This window comes from Myotis yumanensis, unplaced genomic scaffold (genome assembly GCF_028538775.1).
Source record: "Myotis yumanensis isolate MYYU_CA2020_CCGP unplaced genomic scaffold, mMyoYum1.0.hap1 SCAF_5, whole genome shotgun sequence".
Lineage (NCBI taxonomy): Eukaryota > Metazoa > Chordata > Mammalia > Chiroptera > Vespertilionidae > Myotis > Myotis yumanensis.
Window position 1 is genome coordinate 4,420,146 of NW_027223756.1, and position 22,522 is coordinate 4,442,667.

General features: G+C 58.3%; 1 protein-coding gene across 2 annotated transcripts in view; it reads right to left on the reverse strand.

Annotated features, from left to right (window-relative positions):
- Positions 1-12,383: 12,383 nt before the first annotated feature.
- NSG2 (neuronal vesicle trafficking associated 2) overlaps positions 12,384-22,522 on the reverse strand; it is a 31,024-nt gene continuing 20,885 nt past the window's right edge. For both annotated transcript variants that reach the window (XM_070414381.1, XM_070414382.1), the window contains exons 4-5: positions 14,904-15,014; positions 12,384-13,172 (exon numbers count right to left, since the gene is read on the reverse strand). In XM_070414381.1, the coding sequence (XP_070270482.1) occupies positions 12,981-13,172; positions 14,904-15,014 (303 nt within the window). In that variant the 3' untranslated portion in view covers positions 12,384-12,980. The remainder of the gene's footprint in view (positions 13,173-14,903; positions 15,015-22,522) is intronic.

A 22,522-nucleotide genomic window follows, 5' to 3' on the forward strand; every position in this document is an offset into this window, starting at 1 on the left:
GGGTGCACCTCTGCCCGGACAGCACAGGGTGGCGTCCAAACGCCTCGGCATCCCTCTGGGCCCCTCTGGTGGCTTCACCACTGCCCCTCCGGGACCACCCCGACCCCCACCCGCAATGAGCTTGTCGCTCCAGCCACACTGAGCTCTGCTCTTTCTCATCTTCCTTTATTTCCCTCCCTCCAGCCACATAAACCCCCGATGGAACGACATCCACCCTCAGCCTGGTCTTTCTCCCCGGCGAGACCTCCCTAATTTCTACCTAATTTCTAGTCCCTTTCACCCCCATGCAGACTAAGTCCCTCCCTCCTCTCCGACGGTAAAATACTGAGACGCGTAGCACTTATTTCATTTACTGAAATTGCCTATTTATATATCCACCGCCCCCCCCCCCCCCACACACACACACCAGACTGTGAACACTCTGAAGACAGAACCGCGTCTGCTTCACTGTCACAATCTGAGCACAGCAGATGCTCGGGCATTTAGATGATTGGCACACGCGGGCGCACAGGTGAACAGAGCGTGTTGTAAGCTAAGCCAACAAGAGATAGCGCCGGGATGAGCTGCTTCCCTGCTTAAAAGCCTCTTCGGGGTTGTTGAAACTTGATTTGTGTGGCAGGAACAAGTCTGATCTGATGTTGCACCAGGGCCCGGCTCACAGCGTGGGTGCCCAGGCGGCTCGGGGACTAGCGCCATCTTGTCCCAGCTTAGGGAGCATCCCTCCTCAGCCTCTCCAGCCAGCCCACTCACTCAGAGAAAAACCTGTGGTCCCAAATGCATCTATTAGAAAACCACAAAGGTTGGCAAGAAAGGGGCTTAGCATGGATCCAGACAAGACAGAAAGGACAAAACAAGTCACTCTCTGAACTGAAGGAGCAATTAAGTAAGATGACAGCAGAAACTAATAAAATAGAACGCACACAAAACAAATGAAGTAAATTTGATCAATGCAACCAAAGACGGTCCTTTGAAAAGACCAATAAAGTAGATAATTTTCTGGCAACCCTTACCAAGAAAATCAGAGAGAAGATATTTTAAAATAACTGAGGAGGTGAAAGAAGGCAAGGAACTATAAATAAGATCGATACTAAAAATGTAGGAATGCTAGGCACAGCTTAATATCAATGAAGTAAGCATCTAGATGAAATTAATGACTTCTTAGGAAAATATAAATTATTAAAATTGATTTAAGAAGAGGTAGGCAGCCTAAATAGAAAAATAAACATAGAAGAAATATAGAAGAAATTAAAAAGGTATCCAAAGACCTGTCCCTGAAAAAGGAAATAAACTCTAGTAGTTTATGGCAAGTGCCACCAAAATTTTTTTAAAAATTACATTAGCTATGATCTATAAACTATTCCAGAACATAGAGCAAGATGGAAATCAATTCTCCTTAGCCTGTGAGCATAACCCTGACATCAAAACTAAAATTAAAATAGTAGGCCATATTCACTCATAAACATAGCTATCAACATGCTGAACAGAATGTTGGCAAATCAAACCTAATAGTATATCAAAATATTAGTGCCAAAGATATTTCACTGTTCCATGTCAGAAGGATATATTAATAAATTCCACCAGGTTAACAAATAAGAGAAGAAAATAAAATGTGATGGTTTCAATAGGGATTTCAAAAGCACCATAAAATTAAACACCTGTTTCTGCTGAAATAAAGTCATAACTTAATAGTTGATGTTTAACAAACATGAGGCCTGTTGGTGAAATACAAAACCATTCCCTCTTGAACAGGTAAGGGTGCCCTTTGGATCACCCTGCCACACAACATTTTACTCAATGTCCCTGCCAATGCAATAAGGCAAGAAAAAAAAAAAAAGGATTAAAATTTCAAATAAGGAAGAGTGTCATTATTTGTAGGCAATCTTATTGTATTATTTCCCTAGAAAATCAGCTAACAAAATAACAAAACTGATATGAGACATCAGTCAAGGGGAAGTAGGTAGACACCTGCACAACACTTAAAATTTAATAATTTCCTTTACTACATAATAATCCACTCTAACATGTAATTAAAACTCCCATTCATAATGAGGAAACATACACGCCCTCTCTAGGAACAAATCTAATAAGAACTGTGCAAGACCTACCTGTAGACAATTATTAAACTTTATGAAATGGATGTTAGCAACCATGAAAAATCCTGGAAAATGAAGAGTCATGCCCCAATCCTGGATGGGAAGATACACTGTAAAGATATCAATCGTCTCCCCAGAATCTTGATATTCAGTGTAACTCTGATCCTAATTTCGGGTGGCCTTCACCTGGAGTCAGATACGCCTTGGCTTTCTTTCCCAGGCCGCTGCTGGTCCTGGTCCGTCCAGCCCCGCGGGGGAATTCAGACCCGCCCTCCCCCCCCCCCCCCCGCCCCGCAGTGTGTGCAAAGCGCATGGCCAAGCCCCTGCATCCACACACCTGTGCTCCGATGTCCACCCCCCCGACGAGAAGCAAGAAGGCTTGTGGCACCTCTGAGCGCCCATCTCTCGTCAGCACTCCCTGGCCTTCACGCCATAGTTATTTTCATTCATAATTATTTCCATTCAGTTTCCCCCGAGAATGAGGGCGAGCAGGGGCTTGATTTTGTTCACGGTTTGCCCTGTCCCCAGCACCTGGAAGCTGCCTGCTCCCCCCCCCCCCCCCGCCCCGCCCCGCTATACATTCAATAGTCATTGGATGAGCTCAGGAAGCCAGGTGGCCTGCCTCTGAGTCCCCCAAGCAGGTCAGTTTCACCCTCTCCTGGTGATGTGGCCCTGAGCACAGTCCTGAGCCGTGGCCCCGCAGGGCCTGAGACCTCTGTGTTAAGATCCCGGTGGTGGGTGGACCCCTCTGATTTGCGGCCTCCCAGGGTCCCACACAGATCGCCCTTCTCCTTCCTGGTCTGCAGTCTCATTGCTTCCCCCCGGAAGCGTCCAACAAGTCTTGCACCTTCTACCTCGCGGGCCTCGGCTGTTTTCTCCTCTGGGCCTTGGTCTCCATTTGCTGGACAATGTAACCCCCAAACCTCCAGGCCAAGGACAAGTCAGGGCTGCGCGGGTGCGGCGGCGGCTTCTGGGACGGCGGTCCTGGATTGGCATTTTCCCGCGAGTTTGATCTTACACATTCCCCTGCACACCTGGGCCGCGGCTCCAGCAGACTAAAGGTTTCCTGTATCTCCTTCCACACCCACACGCAAGGAGAATGGCTAATGTTCTGTCAGCCGCTGCTCAGCAGCTTTCTTTCCCGGGGTTTTGAAACTTCACCCAAAATACTGATTTCTTGAGGAAAGAGCACAGTCAATGCAGCTTCCCAAAGGCGTCCCTGAGAAGCGTGTCTGCCCGCCTGAGCCACCCGGTCTGCGTCCTGCGGGGATTTAGGACGTATCACATGACACGGCCATGCCCAGCCCCCAGGCGGGACTCAGGGGTGGCTGGTTACCGGGCTCACTCGGCACTGGGGCCGGACCTCTGGGCGAGGCGGCCTGCAGCGTGGAAAGCAGAAGAGAAGGAAAGCAGGCCCCGTGCAACCTGCAAGACCGTGGGAACGAGAGCTGGTGCCCCGGGCCTCAGTCTCCACATCTCTGAAATGGCCGTAAGCGCGCTCCCCTCTCTAGCAGTTCTGGGCTGTTACCTGAGACCAGGTGCCCACCAACTGCTCCCTCTCCCTCTGTGCCTCTACAACCCGTACCTCATCCCTCCGCTAAGAAACAAGCCCGGCACGCGGTGTTTTGGGAAACCCTGTGACAGTGTCCATGCAGAGGCTGGTTTTGAGCAAAGCTTTGCGCTGCCTCCGGGGGGAAGCAACCTGGGGACGGCACGGAAGCTGCTGTGGGAGTGTCGGTCGTTTGCGCGAGGCCTTCAAAGGAATGCCTGCACCCGATGGATGCCCAGTCGAGGCGGCCTCTCCTCCAGGCCCTGGGGACAGAGTCCAGTGCTGGCCGCTGCCAGCTGTGGCCCGAGGACCACGGCTTAGCCTCGCGGAACTCGCTTCTGTAGCAGGAGAATTTGCTTTTTAACAGCCACCGTCTGCGGTGGTTGTGGGACTTTTTTAAAGCCTAAGTAAAATGGTGTGGGTGAAACATGTAATGCCGTGCCAGGCATGCTTTCACGATTCCACGCCAGTCAGGGAATAATTAAGCGAGGAGCAGCCGGCAGACGGTGGAAGGAACGGAACACGCTCTGATTCTCAGCAGCGTTTGCTCCCACCTCCATCCCTTCCCAGAGCGGGACAGGGTGCCTGGGCTGGCAGCGGGGTGTGTGCTGGGAGCAGGGCCCATTCAGATTCCAAGTCCAGTTTCCCTGTGACCAAGGCTGGGTGGCTGACCTCCCAGTGCGTGTGAGGGTGAAATGATGGAGGGTGCATGGGGCTGGGCCAGGGCGAGGGGCAGCAGAGGCCCCGGTCCTGCCACTCTTCAGGGTGAGGTCTTCTGGGGTTGGTGAGGGACAGGCTAGAGAGTTGGGGGCAGGAGGAAGGAGGGGGTCTCGGAGGGCTGTCACTGTCACACCAGGACGAGGGAGGAGAGAAATGAGGTCCCAGGAGCCGCAGACACGCCTCAGTCCCAGGCAAGCTGAGGTTGGTCATCCTAAAGGCTGGACTGAAACAGCAGCACCGGGAATAGCTGGGTCCAATAAAGCGGCCGGGGCAGGAGAAACAAGGGTGCCCGGAGGCTCCTGGCGAGGAGACTTCAGCACCACGGACAGCGCCCGGCAGGCAGAGCCACTGCCTGAAGCAGCTCAATACAGGCGATTGTTCATGGGGACATCTTGTCAACCACGTCCCCGTCCCCGGTGGCTGGGAGTCACAGACCTTGTTCCCATCCGTGAGTCCCCTGCCACAGGACTGTCACTGAGAGAGAAGATGCTGACAGAGCCATCGGCCCTCTGGCCCAGGAGAAAATAGATGCTCAGAATCGGGTCAGGCATGGACTGGAGGACAGAACAAGGAAACTGAGGCACGTGCCCAGCCCCTGGGCAAGGAGGTACCAGTGGTGAAATCCTCAGAGAAACCTGTAATGATGGTCCTGTGTTTGCCTTCACAGTTTAAAGAATGTGCCTGTGATTTCATAAACCAGGACAAGCAACAGTAATTGTGACGGTAGCTAACATTCCTAAGCACCTACTGTGTGCTAGGAACCCACGGGTTTATGTTTTTAGTCCTCACAGCCATTCTACTTATTGTGCGAGGTGGGAGCTCTATGCCCATTGTACAGGTTGGGAACATGAGGCTTCCAGATCTCAGATCACTTGCCCAGATCACCTGGAGCCACAGAAGAGCTCAAAAGGTGGGCCAGCTAAGTCCCAGCTTCCACTCTTGACACGCCAGGTGGAGATCTGTGCCCCAAAGAAGACGGGAGGCAACACCCAAGCCCGCAGCCCAGTGCCAAGCAGGGCGAGCTACCTGCAAACGCTCGCCTTGAGCACCGCCGCAGTCAGGGCAATCCCACCTAAACTTCAGCCTGCCTGAGCCTTTGTGTGTGTCAGTTATAGGGTCGTTTAAAGCAAAAAGCCTTTTAGATGCAAAGCCATTGGCCATACACTCCACGTGCTCCAGCCCCCAAAGACTGGTTTTGCATTAAGTGTTTTTCATTTCTGACAACTGATAATGAATTCTCCCTCAATGTGAGAACGCTTCTTTTTTGTTGTTTTGTTTTTTTAACCTCTATGAAAACAGGGTGTGCAATTAACAGCTCTTTCCAAAGAATCGGGCTGCTCTGGCTGTTTGTGGTGTTGGTCTAAGCACTGAAGACTCTACTTGCACAAAATTATAAACATAATCAATCATCCTTCCCGAGAAGCACTAAGTGGGGACCTCTTTTTCTGGAAGGAAAACAAAGCAAACCTTTTCTCAATGACAAGTAAGTCACACAAGGAGAGGCAGTTTGCTTTGTGGTCTGAGCCGCCCTGATGAGATTCCAACCCCCGTCCTGCCCTGACCTGCTCTGTGACCTGGGACAAGCCCCTTAACCACTCAGAGTCTCAGTTTCCTCATCTGTAGAATGGGGATGAAATGTGAGGTCAGCAACATCGTGCCTGTCAAAGCGAGTCCCCGAGTGCCTGGGACAAAACCAATGCTCACTAGCATTTCTACTTGGCACCTTGATATCATGTCATCGAATTACGACGATGGACGGTGCGAGCTCTTAGTAAACTGCCAACCCCTCTCCTCTTGCTCAGTGTCCGGATGACACGTTCACCGCCTACACCTGAGGAAGTCACCCCTCTCCCCCTTGTCCTCTGGGAGAAGCCCAGACCAGACCGTGAAGCTCCGGGAGACATGAAAAGACCCTCAGGCTATGCTCCCAGGCCTCAGTTTCCCCTCCGGTCATGTTCACCCCAGTGGCTGGTTGAGAACGTTGATGAAAGTGTAGGGAACATACTCCTCAGGGACCAGCTCATAGTTGCTGCTCCACAAACAACCTTTCTTCCTTCTGGTGCCCACTCGGTCCTTCTTTGCTCTCTACAGTCCTAAGAGGGAAGCAAGACAGGGGTCTGTGTTCTCGCTGGAGCAGAGAGGTGACGGATCCCTCGGAGGCACTCGCGGGAAGAAGCTGGATTGTAAGTTCCGTCCTTGGCTTCCACTCCTGCGTTCTTGTCAAAGTTCCACGTCGCGCCACCTCACTTATTCAGCAAAACCTACTGAGCGCTCCCAGGTCCAGGCCATGGGCTGGGCTACTGCACAGTCCAAGCTCCATTTAGCAAGAGCCTGGCCCCGAGCAGGGGCAGCTCAGAGGGGTGAGGGGGCAGCTCTGTGTCTCCTCTCTGGGTGCCTCCTCCTGGCTCTCCCCTGCGTAGTCTCCCTCTCATTTCCTCTCTCCAGAGCTTCGCCACCCACACAGCCAGCCGCATGCTGATGAAGTTAATAACAGGGGTGTCAGCTTTAAATACCAGTTAGCTCAAGGGAGAGAATCTACTTGTCAAAAAAAATCCAGCAAGAGGAAAATTCCAGTTGAGCTAACCCATTACCACAGCCCACAGTGCTCACTCAGCCTGTAGGATGCTGTTATATTGCATCCGTCCGTCGGTCCGTCCATCCATCCATCCATTCGTTCATTTGTTCATTCATTCTCCAAAGAAGTATTTATTTATGAGCATCTATCGGTTAGACATTATTCTAGGCCAGAGCTTTTTCTACAAATGGCAAGAGAGCGGCTATTTAAGGCCTCCTGGGTCGTGTGGGTTCTGTCCCTAGGACTCAGCACCGCTGCTGTGGCACAGACAACACAGAAACAAAGGAGGTGCCTGTCCCAGGACAAGTTCACTGACAGACATGGACTAGCAGACTGACAGACAGACTGGCCCACCCTGCGCTGGGCACCCCCTCATGGAGGTCAGAGCCTGGCGTGAGGACAGCCGTGGGGACGCACTGTGGTGAGAGACAGGATGGAGGGCACAGTGACAGTGAGAGTCAGTAGCTAATTATACACGGAGTGCTGCCACATGCCAGACACGTTACCTAAATTATTTCACTTGTTTTTCCAACAACCCTGTTGGAGGTATTGTTTTTTTTGTCGTTTACAGAAAATGAGGCTCAGAAGGGTGAGATGACTTGTCTGGGCCACATGCTGGTGATAGGTGTGGCCAAGACTGTCTGTGTGTCTATCTATCAATTATCTATCTATCTATCATCTATCTATCTATCTATCTATCTATCTATCTATCTTAAAATTAGAATTCAGAGGTGCTATAGTTGTCTCAAGATCAAATGTATGTGAACTGAGTAATGAAGTCAGATGTTTTCTAACAGTTTGATTTGGCTGATGGTTTACATAAACGGCCTTTCATGTCGGTGAGGGCAGGTATTTTTCAAAATTGAGTGACATTCAGGACGTAAGCAGATACTTAAGAGCACCCATTAGCTCCTTAGGGTCTCCCCCAGGGGAGATCTGGGCGGGCAGCAGCCCTGCTGGGGCGAATCCTGCTCCGTGGGGGCAGCACCTCCCCAGCCCGCACACGGGGGTCGGGTGGACCTCACAGGCAGCAGCCCGGGGGGTGACCCGACGCATGCACGGGCCAACGGCAACCCAGACTCAACTACAGCAGCAGGGCCCACCTACCCCCACGGGGACATTCCTGGAGCACCCGGCTCAGGTGGTCAAGGAGCCTGCGCCACTGGGTCCCACAGGACACCCATCACATAATGCCACCTACCACGCCTGGGAGACAGACCGGGGATAATGGGGTGGGCGTGGCTGTGCGGTGGGCATCCGTGGTGATGATGTAAGGGAGGCCTAGAGCAGTGGTTCTCAACCTCCTGGCCCTTTAAATACAGTTCCGCATGTTGTGACCCAACCATAAAATTATTGTCGTTGCTACTTCATAACTGTAATGTTGCTACTGTTATGAATCATAATGTAAATATCTGATATGCAGGATGGTCTTAGGCGACCCCTGTGAAAGGGTTGAGAACCGCTGGCCTAGAGGAAGGGGCAGTGCTGTGAGCATCCTAAGTCCAGGGAGAGGAATAGGCACATCACAGCCACTGCCTCATTTTAAGCCACAGCAGCCCTATGAAGGGAGGGGGGGGGGTGCTATTTATAAATAATTCCAATTTAGAAATAAAAACACTGAGGCTGAGTAAGACACTTATTCAAGATACAGTAGCTACAATTTGTTGAGAACCTGCTACAGGTAAATCTGTAAAAATATTTCATTGAATTCTTGCAAAAAGAGCAGTCGGTACAATGATCATCCCCATTTACAGATGGAGACACAAGCTCAGGAGGGGCCAGAGTTGGTCGAGGCTGGAGATCCAGGAGGCCTGAGGCTGGAGGCCGGGCTCCTCCTGGCGGCTCTGGGCTCCCCTCTGCCCCGGGCCCCACCCCATACCCAGCAAGGCGCTGGCCAGGGACCCCAGAGAGGCAGACACAGGCAAGGACCCATCAGGAGAGACGAGACGGAGAGGGAGAGAGGAGACAGGGCCCAGCGCAGGGAGGCCGCCTGTGGGGGCAGCTTCGGGGTGCGCTCGGAGTCTAGGTTCTCAGATACACATCATCCTGAGAGGAGGGCAGGCAGATCAACACCCGCTGTGCCAGGCTGCGTGGGTCCGCGGACGGCGCAGTGTTGCCATGGAAACCAGCCCTGTTCTAGCAACTGCTCAGGAGACTTTTTCCTTTCCCTTTGAGATGGTGTCGTGTGCATCTTGGAAAAATGATCGGGTATTTCTTTCTTCTCCTTTCCTCACATGACTCCCCAGTTAGGTGAGTCCGCATCACAGGCGGGGAGGGGGCGAACTCATGGACAGCAGCTCCCACAGGTGGTCTTTCCATTTTCCAGGAGAACGTCTGTCTCCGTCTCCTGACCTGGCCACTGGCGGGCTCACCGGGCGCCATCCGGCCTCTCCAGCCCCGACTGTGAGCCCGCGGCGTCCGCAGCCCCTGCACCTACCGAACCTCGGTGCCCAGCCCGGCGCAGGGACACCCAGGAGCAGCCCCTGCACCTACCAGACCTCGGTGCCCAGCCCGGTGCAGGGACTCCCAGGAGCAGCCCCTGCACCTACCGGACCTCGGTGCCCAGCCCGGCGCAGGGACACCCAGGAGCAGCCCCTCCCACCCCACGGGCTGTCCCAGGGCAGACAGGAGGCTCTGCGGTCTCCTCTCCACCCCCCGAACTCCTCCCTCAGCCCCGAGGCCTGCTCCCCACGGCCCCTGCTGACGCCAGTGATGCCCACAGAGACACCCGCCCCGAGATCGGCTGCCCAGGTCCCCCGCACAGGCGAGCTCCCCGGGGCGAACGTCGGAGTGTTGGCGAGAAGACGTGAAACGCGTGCACAAGCACACACAGCTGCCCTGTGAACCACGTGCTGTTTGTCAGCATTTCCTGGCTCCCGCCCCCTCTCTGCCGGGCAGCTGTGCCCGCGGAACCCCATCCCCCAAAACCAGAAACCGCCCCTCCAGAACCCCGAGCGGCTTCTCCCTGAGAAGCCCCTTTGTTACCCTCTCCGACCCCCCGACCTCGGGGCTCCTGGGGGCAGACAGGGCCTCCTTCCTTCCGAGGAGAACCCCTGACTCAGCAGGAGCAGCGCGGCCCGGTCCCTCTTTGGGGCCCCTCCGGCCCTCACTCTCACTCCCGGTCCCTCCTTGGGGCCCCTCGGACCCTCACTCTCGCTCCCGGTCCCTCCTTGGGCCTCTCCGACCCTCACTCTCGCTCCCTATCCCGCCTTGAGCCCCTCCGGCCCTCACTCTCGCTCCCTGTCCCTCCTTGGGCCTCTCTGGCCCTCACTCTCGCTCCCTGTCCCTCCTTGGGCCCCTCCGACCTTCACTCTCGCTCCCATCGCACCTGCAGCCGCGGGCAACGGAGCAGCAGGTCATTGGTGACGGAGCGTTTGAACCTGTGTCCACTTAGCCGCGAGCTGACTGTGTAATTGGAAATCCAGCGTGTTTACAGGGGCTGGAGGCCGGGCTGTGTGCGGGTGGGGGTGGGGGCTGCCTCACGCCCCAGCTCGGCAGCCACAAAGGGCAGGAGCCACGTGTCCTCCCTTCCTCCCACCAGCACGGCTGCCGGTCACAGCCCTGGTGCAGCCATGAGCTTGGAGTCAGCCTCCCGCTCCGCCCGGTCAGGCCTGCCCCCCCGCCCCCAGACGCCTGCCCCCGTGGGAGAGGAGGGGTGAGCACAGCTCCCGGCTCCCACGGCTCCCAGGCCCACGGTGGAGGGGAGCGGTCAGTGCCGACTGGCACCGTGGTGACCATGACGGTACCTGAACCCGCGGAGCTGCCTCCTGACCGCGGGGTGGGAGCCAGGGGCTGTCCTGCCCGGGCCCTGCCTCCACCTCCAAACGGGGTGCTGAGCACATGACAGCGAGGAGGACGCTGGGTCCCCACCTCACGGAGGTATCTGAACACACAGCGCTTAACCAAGGCACGTGGCGCGGGCACGTGGCTCGGGCACCGGCGTCACTGTCAGCGTGAGCCCTGGACCCCGAGGCCGGCTGGGGGCGAGCCAGTGCTGGTGACTCTGCAACTTGATGTCTGAGGATGAGCCGCAGCCTCCACAGATGAACAGACGGACGGACGGACGGACGGCTCAGGGTCCTACAGAAGCGGGGCGGGGGGGGGGGGGGGGTGAGCGGCCAAGGAGCACATACCTGCGTTTGAATCCCAGCTCAGCTGCCACAGCCCTCGGGCACCTCTTCATCCCTCTGAGCCTCAGTTTCTTCATCTGTCAAATGGGGTCCATAACCCCCAGCTCCCAGGTGATGAGAAGATTTCAATGAGCCAAGTACGAGTGGGCCCCACCCATCGCCCAGCCTCCCCCTCAGGCTGGGGGCTCGCGGCCAATCGCATTAGGTCAGGGCAGAGGTGCTCCTCGCCCTTCCTGCTGCTTCCGCATTGGCTCCACCTCCAGGCGGCAGGCAGGGAAAGGCTGGGTGCTACCTGCACAGCCGGCCCCCAGGCGCTCACAGGGCAGGACCTGGGCCGCAGGCAGGGAAAGGCTGGGTGCTGCCCCGCACAGCCGGCCCCCAGGCGCTCACAGGGCAGGACCTGGGCCGCAGGCAGGTAGGCAGGTGCCTCTCTTGGTTCTTGCTTCTGACCTCGGCATTGTTTCAGGATGGAGGTCCCCCCACCGCCCAATTCCAGGCCCAGCCCCGGGGTCCCTGCCCCAGCCTCTCCCCGCCGGGCCCCGGAGCAGAACATAAAGGAAGGCCACGACTCTCAGACACATCTATCTTTATTTGTCTCCTGTCAGAAAAGTTCAAGAATTACACAAAAAATACTCAGCCTCTGCTACCTACTGACAAAAATACACCACAAAGTTAGAAAGCGCTCAGCAGCTGGGCTAGGGACAGCTTGTCATGGGCTGTGGATGACGCATGGAGGTGGGTGACCTGCGGCCGGGCGGAGGGGGGGAGGGTCGGACGGTGGCCTTGGTGGCCTTGGCGGGACGCTGGGAGCCACTGGTCTCGGCCCAGCTGCTGTGCACAATGACACAATGATGGCCGCACAGCAGCCACCCAGGCCCTGGCATGGCCGTCAGAGCTCCGTGGGGAAACCTCATCTCAAATCACACCTCCCAGCCTGCAGCCCTGGCCCGCAGAGTGGGCCTCCCAGAATGTTTGTGGGCGCACCGTGGGTGCGAGGGTGTTCAGGGCCGGGTGGGGCGGGCTGAGGCCGGTGCTGCCTCCTTGTCAGGAGCATCTAAACCAGCTCAGGGGTGGACGGATGTCCCTTCGACACCCTGCGTGGGCAGGAGACCCAAGTGTGCGCCTCCTTCAGAACCAGCTCGCTTCGCTGAGGCCCCCGCCTTGGGTCTCCGGCCCCTCCTGAGCTTCCTGGTTATGACCTTTATTGTTCTTCTCATTGCTATTAGCACTTTGGGAAACAAACAACCGAACAAAAGTTTAAAATGGGTGCCTGTGCGCTTTCTGCAGCCCCCCCCCTCCCCCCCCCCCCCCCCGCCCCGCCCCGGCCTGTCAGGAACGAGGGCAGCGCCCAGGTGAGGTTCTAGAAACACCAGGAAAAGACACAGGGAGTCGCCCGCTCCCGTTTGCGGACACCACCCCCCCAGGCGGCTCGGAAACCCTCACACATCTGTGCTGACCTGCAGGGCACCCCTGCTGGGGGCTGTGGCCGTGAGCTGTGGCTCCCACAGAGCCCCGCTGTGTCCCCAGAGCCCACACAGAAGCTGCGGCCCCTCATCTGAGCAGCCGAGGGTCCTCGCTGCCCTCCACGCCTCCCCACGCAGCCCGCTCACCCTTTTCCTGTTGGTGTTCTGTCTCCTTTCCTGTTTTTAATGTTTCCTAACAAACACTAAGCAGTGGCCTTGAACATGTCTTACATGGGGACGGTCAACACGCAACATGCCTTTGTACACGAGCCGGACTCGGGGAGAAGCGACAATACCAGGGACGAAAAGAAAGCGATTTGGACAACGCCAGCGCATGGAAGTTCAGGGGAGCCCCCCGCCCCCCACCCCGGGAGGACAGCCTTGTCTGGTAACTGGAGCTTTTAGCCAGCGGGGTCCCCCCTGCGCCCCGCCCCCTGGCGGCGGCAGCCCCTAGTGGCCCTGGGTCTTGGGCGGCTTGGGCTCGTGGATGACGGCGGCAGCCGAGAGCCAGGGCCCGATGGCGCGCGCGGTGCTCTGCTTGGCCACGCTGTAGTGGCTGATGACCGTGTAGAAGCGGCTCCGGGAGCTGGGCTCCTGCGATGAGTAATAGGCGTCCAGAGAGGCTGGGATGCAGCGCTTGTGCTGGGGACAAGAGAGCCGGTCAGCACCGCGCACCCCCTCCCACCGCCTGGCAACACCCCCCCACTCCACGGGGGGCCCAGCCACAGAGCAGGGGACAGCGCCCGCCGGCCCTCCCCCCATGGTCACCATTGCCCTCAAGGCCGACACTCCCTGAGGCGGGAGAAGGAGGCCTGATGGTGCTGACTCAGCTGCCTCCTCTGTTACTGGCTGGTCACCGCCGTGGTCACTGTGGGCGCCACCAGGTCCCCTCACCTGCGGCTCCCGTCACCCCACCCCACGCACTGCCCGCAGCCGTGGCCGCCTATTTCCTTTAGTTTGCTCTTGTGTCTCCTCCCCATCAAAGCCTTGGTTCCCGCCCTGGCCGGTTTGGGTCAGCACCGGCCTGCGAACGAAAGGGTCCCGGGTTCGATTCCACTCAAGGGCACATGCCCGGGTTGCGGGCTCGATCCCCAGTAGGGGGTGTGCAGGAGGCAGCTGATCAGTGATTCTCTTATCATTGATGTTCCTCTCTCTCTCCCTCTCCCTTCCTCTCTGAGATCAATAAAAGTATATATTTTTAAAAGCCATGTTTCTTCATTTTCCAGTGCATTTCTTCGGGAGCTTCTCTGCCAATGTCAGCACACCTGCCCCGCCCCTCTCCCTCACACACGGCAGCACCTCTGCCTTCGTCTTATCCTGGGGGGGTTCTGTGTCCGGGTCCAGACACCTCCCTGCCTTATTGTCACCGCAGCACGGAGTCCCCGTGTGGTTACGTCGCAGCGTATGCACCTATCCCCGATGGCAGTGTCACCACCACCCAGAGCCCGGGCTCCTGCTCAGGATGTGTCCTCGGGAGTCACGTGGCACATGTTTCCTGGGGAACCTGTTTTGAAGGACGTTCCACGAGCAACTCCCTCACTTTGCAATGTTGGGTGACGTCTCAGAAACCGCTGCTCCCCAAACGCCCTTCACCTCCCTTCCCTCGGATGGAAATGGGGCGAACCCCCTGTATTTCTCAATGGGGTGCAGCTCTACGAGGGAACGTGCATGAAACGCCCAGCGTGGGCTCCCGGGAAAGGGTAATTTACGAAGGCGCACGTCCCCTGCTCTAGATCCAGACCAGACGTCTCTAGTCTGACCAACGTTTGTGGAGAGCGGTTATCTAGAACAGTGGTCGCTAACCAGTGGTCTGCGAGGTGTGAAAGGCTGGCGACCGCTGATCTAGAAGGCCCTTTGCGGGCTGGCTTTACTAAGTTCTCTCCTTCAGGCCTCACGAAAGCTGTGGGCGGATGATGCGCGCCCATTTGGCAGGTAAGACAGCTGAGGTTCAGAGGGCGAGGAGACGCCCCGGGGCCATGCAGCCGGCTCAGGTCTTGGAGGGAAGGAGCAGAGTGGGGCTGCGGCCTGGGGGCCCCTCAGCAGCTGCCTGTCATCCATCTCTGCGGGCCGGTGGGGACAAGGACACAGCCCTCAGACCAGGGCGCTCTGGCCAGGGAGAGCCCCGAGGACGGGACGGGCAGTGTCCCCGAGGGAGCGGGACTCTCCTCACTGCGATGTGCCACAGCAGGGTGCACCTCGTCTACTGTCCCCCGAGACCAGTCCTTCGTGCCAAGTGGCAGACCCTTGGCCACCCCTTAAACAGTCTGCAGGGAGGGGTGGACCCAGAATCTGGGCGCCACTGAGAAGAAGACCTTGATAAACCCTCCCAGGGAAGCTGCTGTCCCCGGGCCACTCACCTGCGGAGGCCCTTACCTTGTAGACAAACCCCTCCGGGCAGCTGTGGTCGTAGGTGAAGGCTTTGTAAACCACCAGGAACACGATGCAGGCGAGGAACGCGAGGGCCAGGCTGACCAGGATGGTGACCTGGAGGGACAGAACGGGGTCACCAGCCGGCTTCCTGCCTCAGGCCCGCAGCCTTCGAGCCTGGGTTGGGGGGGGCGGGGGGAAGGGACGGGCTGTCGCTCACTTGCAGTGTGACCCTGAGCAAACCACCTGTGCTCTCTGGGCCTCAGTTTCCCCTTCTGCCAGATACTTTCTGAAGCTGCTTCTGGGTCCAACATGACTCTCCCCCCTGCCCCCATTTGCTTTCCCTGCGAGCTCTCTGGGGGGCGGGGGGCCGATCATTCCCTCACCACCTGGCGCCGGCACCGAGGTCCACTCTCAGGTGTCACTGCTTGCTCACCTCCACGTGGACGCCCAGGACATGTTCCCGCCCCCAACTCCTGCCCTCCCGCCCCCGACCTGGGCCCTGCACGTTCCCGCCCTCGAAGGCTCAGGCCAAACCCTAGACGTCCGCCTTGACTCTGTTCTCCTCAGGTTCTACACTCAGCCTGCTGCAGGCGCTGTCCCTCTGCCTTCAGACCCGTCCGCCATCCGTCCGCTTCTTGTCACCTTGGTCACCTCCACCCTGGCCCACGCCATCGCCGCTTCTCCCCTGCGGCCCCTGCGCCCCCACGCGGACTCACACAACCGCCACCAGAGGCCGTTCAGCATCGAAGGCCCGGCCCGGCTTTGCTGGTCTCATTGCCGAGCCCAAGCCCAGCCCCTAACGCGAAGGACAAGCAAGCTTTCAAAATAACACAGGCCCAACAAACCGGGGGCGGTGCGGGTCGATGGGAGAGGGGTCCTGGTGGATCCCCGGCCCCGGGGGCTGGCCTGGCCAGGCCCCTGTGCACAGCTGGTGGGCCCAGCCCCAGGACGGCACGCATCGGGTGTTACATAACCAGCTGTGTGTTTGTCTGATGCTCTTTTTATTTCTTTTATTTTTGCATTTCTTTTCTTTTCCCTCACCACCTGGCGCCAGCACCGAGGTCCAATATATATGTTGTTTATATATGTTCTTTCTCAGGTCCTTTCAAAGCTGGCAGCCCGCTGAGTCAGCTGGCCTAGAAACATGGAGTTCTCCTCTCATGAGAGGAGGGTGTTTTGATTCAGAAGAAAAAAAATAATCATATCGACGTTGGGGGTCCCCATGCCCTCTCCTGGCCGCCCAGGCAGGGGGCGCGCAGACAGGAGGAAGCGGCGCATGGCTGCCCCACAAATGGGGTTGTTTGTTGGCATCTGGGCGCATGGACGGGAGGACTTGGCGAAGGGAGAGGTGGACACGGGGCGTCTGTCTGAACCCCACGGTCAGACCCCGTCCGTGTGAGCATGAGCTGGAGGGTGGAGTCTGTGTGAGCATGAGCCGGAGGGTGGAGTCCGTGTGGGCATGAGCCGGAGGGTGGAGTCCGTGTGGGCATGAGCTGGAGGATGGTACATGTTTGGTCTCCATTCCCAAGCTGGGACCTCCAGCCCCGCCCTGACTGAGGGAGGAGGGAGAACGCTGGGTCTTGCTCTGTAAGGAACCTCCTAGAAACCCCAACTGAAGAGGCTCGGGAGCTTCCGCAGCATCTGGGCCCCACAGGCCCCACAACTGCCCTTCGTTGTGAGGAGGCCACACCCTGGAGCCCCGGAAGCAACAGACCCAGCGCATCAGGAGCGGGCGCTTCGTGGGGAGATGAAGCAGCTGCCCGCGGACATCCGTCCTTTGTATGTGACAGCTGGGCCCCCAGAGACAGACGCTGCCACCCTGCACCTTGCCAGCGGCTGCAGAAGTCCCACCCCAGGGACACCTGGTCCCGCCGCCTCCCAGCGCCGGCCGGGCCAGCAGCAGGAGCAGCGCCTTTGGGGCCAGGCTGTCCAGATGCAAAGCCCAGCTCCGCCCTCGCTGTGACTCTGGGGAGTTCCTTGCTCTCGGGAGGCCTCAGTTTACTTCTCTCTGGACGGGGCGACACTGGTGACTTTCTCACGCTGTGAGGCAAAACGGGGCGGTGCACGGAGCCCCGGGCTGGCCTGCCCGAGGTCACGCCCTTGGTTAGCACGCGTGGAGTGCAGACGTGTCCTCGCGGCCTGGGCGGTAGGCACCATCACTGTGCCCATTTCCAGACGGGCTTTCAGAGGCGGAGGGAATGACGGCTTTCCATGCATGCGGCAGAGTGAGGCTAGGGACTCGGGTCCGAAGTCCCGCTGCCACCACATGTCCTACTGCCAGTGTATCTCTAACTACATGAGCGCTATTTTTATTAAAAATTCATTGCCCTGTGATTAAAAAGACAAAGGTGGAAGTCCCAGAGGAAAACAGCCGTCACTTCCGGCCACCATCTCAGGCACGTCCTCACTCGAATGCCGCCTGTTCCTATGCACACGCGTCCCCCAGGAACCCGTGTTCTCCTGCGGCTTCCCTTTCTGCCCCTTGCGGCCCAGGACCAGCTCGCATGCCTGCCGGGACCAGTGGAACCGAGGAGGCCTCAGTTCTCCTATCTGGAAAATGGCTCACCACCTCACCAGTCCACACACACGGACACCAGGGACAACCGTGGCGATCCCGTGCGAATGTGAGAGTGACCGGCGAATGCTTCCCGCTGCCATCCCTGCGACCACGGAGCAGAGTTTGGGTCAGGGGTTCCCTCGGCACGAGGACCAGCAGGGTTTGCTAGTATACCGTGCTGCCATCAGCCTTGATCTGTGCCCCCCAACTACCTACACCCCCAGGGCAAGGCTGTGCCCTCGGTCCTGGGGCCTGCGAGGGCCCGTGGGTCCTGCTACTTAAAGGGTCTGCTGGTGGTTTGTGCTGATGGGGCTGAAGCACCTGAGGTGGGCGTGTCCTCCCTGGCCCCTCCCATCCGTGGCCCCTGCTGCACGGAGGGATCTCCCGAAATTACTCCTCTGAACAGTTGGTGATGAGGCTGAGAGTGTGCCACACCCCTCGTGGGCTGACTCACGGCCTGATACCATGGGCCTGCGACTCCCTGAGCCTCAGAGACATGTGAGGAGGTAGATCAGATACAAAGTCCTGGGCCCTGCACCCTGAGGTCCCGGCCCCCTGTCGGTACAGCGCCCAGGAACCAGCATTTCCACGCGAGTCCAGGAGGCCATCCGTGCACCCGCCCCGTCAGAGGCACAGCTGTCTCAGTGCATCTCAGCCCATGTCTGCACGCAGCCTGCATCCCATCGCCATGGAGACACCAGCCCTGCAGCACACAGCGCGTTCCATTAAGCTACTTCCATTCCTCAATCCCCTTTCTTGGCACAAGAATTGATAAAGAAAAGAAAATCAGGTCAGCAAAATTGGTTTGGAAAATGAGAAATCGTCGTCTTCCAGCTCCAGTGTGTGGCTCTGCTACGCGTGCCAGTGGGGCTCCCGGCCAGCGAAGCTGCTCTACACCCCATAGCTCCTGTGCAGGCGAAACCACGCCAGCCGCACGGCGACAGCATGCGCAGGGTCCCGCACAGCCGGCAACGCTGGGGACGCAGCATGTCGGCCCCACTCTCAGTGTGCATCTTCCCAGCAGGAGAAAGGGTTTCTCCCCAGTCTCTGCCTCCTCACCCCTCCCGCCCTGTACACACACACACACACACACACACACACACACACCAGCACACAGACACACAGGCATACGGACACACACACACACACACCAGCACACACACACCAGCATACACACACACACACCAGCACACACACACACACCAGCACACACACACACCAGCACACACACAGACACACACACACACACACACACACACCAGCACACAGACACACAGGCATACAGACGCACACACACTGACACACACAGTTGCCCCCTGACAGGAGTTCTCACAGAGAAGGGGTGACAGCGGGGCCTGAGGCTGCCAGCCCTGGGAAGGTCTGCTTACAAGGTTGGCCTCTGGCCTCTGGCGTCGGGGGTCTGGGCTCGGAGGAGGGCCCCCACCTCTCCCAGAACTGGTGCGAGAGGCTCAGTGTGACACACGTGCCACCAACACCAGCGGGCGCCTCGGTGAGCCAGCCTTGGGTGGGAATGCCGAGCCCCGCATGGCAGGACCGGCCGAGAGTGGGCGTCTGCTCTGTGAACCCTCCGCTGGGCTCAGCACCCGGACAGGGAGGCAGCTCGTCGTATGGGCCAGGCTCCCACATCCAAGATGACTTCATTGGGAAAGATTAAGATGGACATTGAGAATTACTAACCACAGTGAGGCTGTTTACCTTGATCTCTTATTAATGTTTAAAACCAGCCCTTCCAAGTAGGTCTCACCATCTTCCCATTTCATAAATGAAGAGCTTGAGGCCCAGAGAAGCCACGTGCCTAAGGGAACTCAGACGCGGCGCCGGGGCAGCAGGGTTTGGGCTCCGCTGGCCCGGAGGCTGTCCCTGTGCACTCACCCCAGGCGGCTGCCTCCGGAGCACAGGGGAACGGCATGCTCCCACCCCACCCGGAGGGCTTGTGCCATCACCCCGCTGGGTCAGCTCCCCGTGGAAGCCCCCAGCCCATTAAGGCGCCCATGTTGGGGGGGGGGGGTGAGTCTCCTAGGTGGGCTGCCTTGTGAAAGGAAAGGAAGCATCTGTGGCCTCAGGAACCCAGGGGGCACCCCCGCAGGAAGGAGGTGGGAGGTGAGACTGGCCAGGGCCAGCAGTGCATTAATATTGGTGGAACCCTTGACAGAAAAAGGCTCGGTTTACACTGGAACCTGCCAGAGCTGTAGCTCAGTTCCCAGTCTAATTCGCTTTCGCACGAGCATTAAAAGTAAGGGATGAGGGGCGGGGCCTGGCTGATGAAAGAGCTCAATCTCTGGCCTCCGACTCCTCTGGGTTTCTCATTTGAGAGCTCACACCACGGGTCAACCTGAAGCAGAGGACAGAGCCGTGGCAGCGCGCCCCCTGCAGGACGGGCACGGCCGTGCCACAGGAGGTGGTGGCTCTATCAGCAGTAAACCGAGGACCAGTACAAATGAGACCTGGACACGGCACCCAGATCCAGACCGCCTGTGGGAAGGAGCCACGCTTCCTCGTCACCCCTGCGTGCGGGCCCAGAGCGGACAGGCGGCAGGAGCCAGCGAGGACGTCCCGGTGTGAGGAAGGGGCGTGAGGGCGCTGGAGGGACGGGAGGGAACGCGCCCATCTCCCCCAGCACAACACCTGTTGGCAAGGACAGGAGAAGGCCAGATAATGGCTGACTGGGCTTTTCAAGAAGAGACAGGCCCTAAACTGTGAGTTCACCTCCTCAGCTCTTAAACCGGGGGCAGTGGATGCAAATCTATGCTTTCGTTTTTAAACCTTTCAACAACCTATTTTACAGGAAACAAGGTTTCAGAAGTGGTGACTTCAGGATCAGGTAGCAGTAAAGGCTAAGACCAGACTGCCCTACCCCCTCCGCCCCCCACCCCCGCGTCTGTTCTAGAAGCGGGGATGATGGGCCCGAGGAAGTCAGGGAGAAGACCAGCAGCACCTGCGACCAGCTACGTGCGGGTGGGTGGGGGTTAAAGGGCCAGGACTGCGTGTCCATGAAATAGCTCCCGCGCCCTCTCCTGCAGAGGCGGGAGTGGGGGGCGGAGAACAAGGACCTAACATTTACGGAGCATCTACTACCAGCCGGGCCCCGGTGTGCGCCTGGCGCATGGAGCCCGTGCAGGAGTGGTCTTACCGCGGGGACTCCTCGGTCACAGCCAGGCCAGGCTGCACCCCTTCTTCCTACATCTCCCCACACGCCCGGGCCTCCTCCTGCCGGGCCGCTGGGCCGGGGGAGGCGTTGGAGCTTCCACTGTGACCTCGTCAGTCGCCTGCATTTTGTAAAAGGTGGTCCAGAGACAAGAAGGCCCCACCCATCGGAGCAGGGCTGTTGTGACGGAGGGAGAGTCGGTAGCTGATGCCACCAGCCTGCTGTCTCCACGGGAGTGACTGTGGCTACAGATCCGTCCCCACGGGCAGGCGGCGGGCTTCGAGCAGACGGGTCCGAAGCTCCTTTACTGCTCCCCTGATTATATGTGAGTTTATTACGAAAACAAAGCCGTCCACAGGTTCGGGGGACGGCAGAGTGCAGTTCACTCAGGCTACTCAGAGCCTGGGGTGCAGGTGTAGGAGGGAATCGGTGGGAGGTGGCAGGAGCAGGCTCTAGGAACAGACTTGCTGTGTGACTTAAGCAAGTGGCACCCCCTCTCTGGGCCGCAGTCTCCCTACCTGCAGACGTGGGATCCATTGGAGTGCCCACGGCCCAGGCACACGGCCAGGCACACGGGCGACTCCCACAGACCCGACGTGAGCCTCCCGCCGGGCTGGGCTTCGGGCTGGCGTCACTGTTGAAATGCCTGCCTCAGGCAGTGGCCTGTGGAGCCAGGTGCTGACTTCCTGTCCCTGAAACAGCAGGCTGCCCAGCTGGACCTCTAATTGCATCAGAAAAGCCTGTTGAGTCACAGCCTTAATTAACTTTCCCTGGTTTTACTGGAGAAGGAACCAGGCCCCAGCCTCTCGCCCACTCTCCCCCGCTCCTCATAATGGGAGTGCCTGTCCCTTATAAACCGCCTGACTCTACAAAGTCGAGCACCTCAGCCAGCGGACCCGCGGGGCTGCACAGCCCGCCCGCAGGCAGAGGCCTCTGCGCTGAGCACGAGGGCAGGGCTGGCCCTGGTGACCTGACCTTCCCCCAGCCGGTTCCGTGGCTGTGCTCCGGGTCCGGGTCTGGGTCGGGCTTTGTGCTTACTCACCTGTGACCTCCGCCCTGCCCTCCCAGCAGCCCGGCCCAGCGGGCGGGATGCGAGGGCGTCATGACCCAGAGCGAAGGGTCAGCATCCCTTCCTGCAGGGGAAGCTGCTCTCTGCAGGTTTGGAAACCCCCGGGTGGAGGGTGAGTTCAGGTCAGGGCCTCCTCCTGGCCTCGGAAAATAAAGCGGAGAGTGTGGGGGGTTCGAGCTCCGGGCTCAGAGGGAAACCACGCAAGCGGCTGAGGAAGTGGGTTTGACACCTGCCTGGGCGAGACCTGAGTTTGGACCCAGCTGTTTGCTCCTTGAGGGCCCCGCCGGAGGACCCCAGGGCTTGGCTGATCAATCAATCAATCAATCAATCAGTAGGAAGTCAGTAAGTGCCACCTGACCAGCTTCATTCATCCTGTTTGTACTCCACCCTCTCTGGTTCCAGAAATGACTGCAGGCACCGTGCAGGCCCCAGGATTTAGCAGCCCTGACCCCCCGGGGAGATGGCCGTGTGCCCAGTGCTGCCTCGAGCGTGCCAGCGCCTCTCCATGTGCCTGCACAGCCCTCAGAGGCCGGAGCTGTTGTTATGTCCCCTTTCACAGATGAGGAAAATAGCAGCGAATAAAGGGAAGGATGGAGCACGGCCCTTCCTGGAGGCAGGCCTAGCAGTGCCGGTACCTGCAGCAGGGGCAGCACGTTGGCTCTGGGTTTTCTGGAAGCCTGACCAAAGCCAGGACCTGGATCGTTAAACATCCACAGACTCCCGAGATGATAACACGCGACTGCGCAGAAGATGCACACAGGGCTCCTAACCCGCGTGGCCCAGGCGGGTCACCCTGTCCTGGGCTCTGACTTCCTCTGTACAGAGAAGGG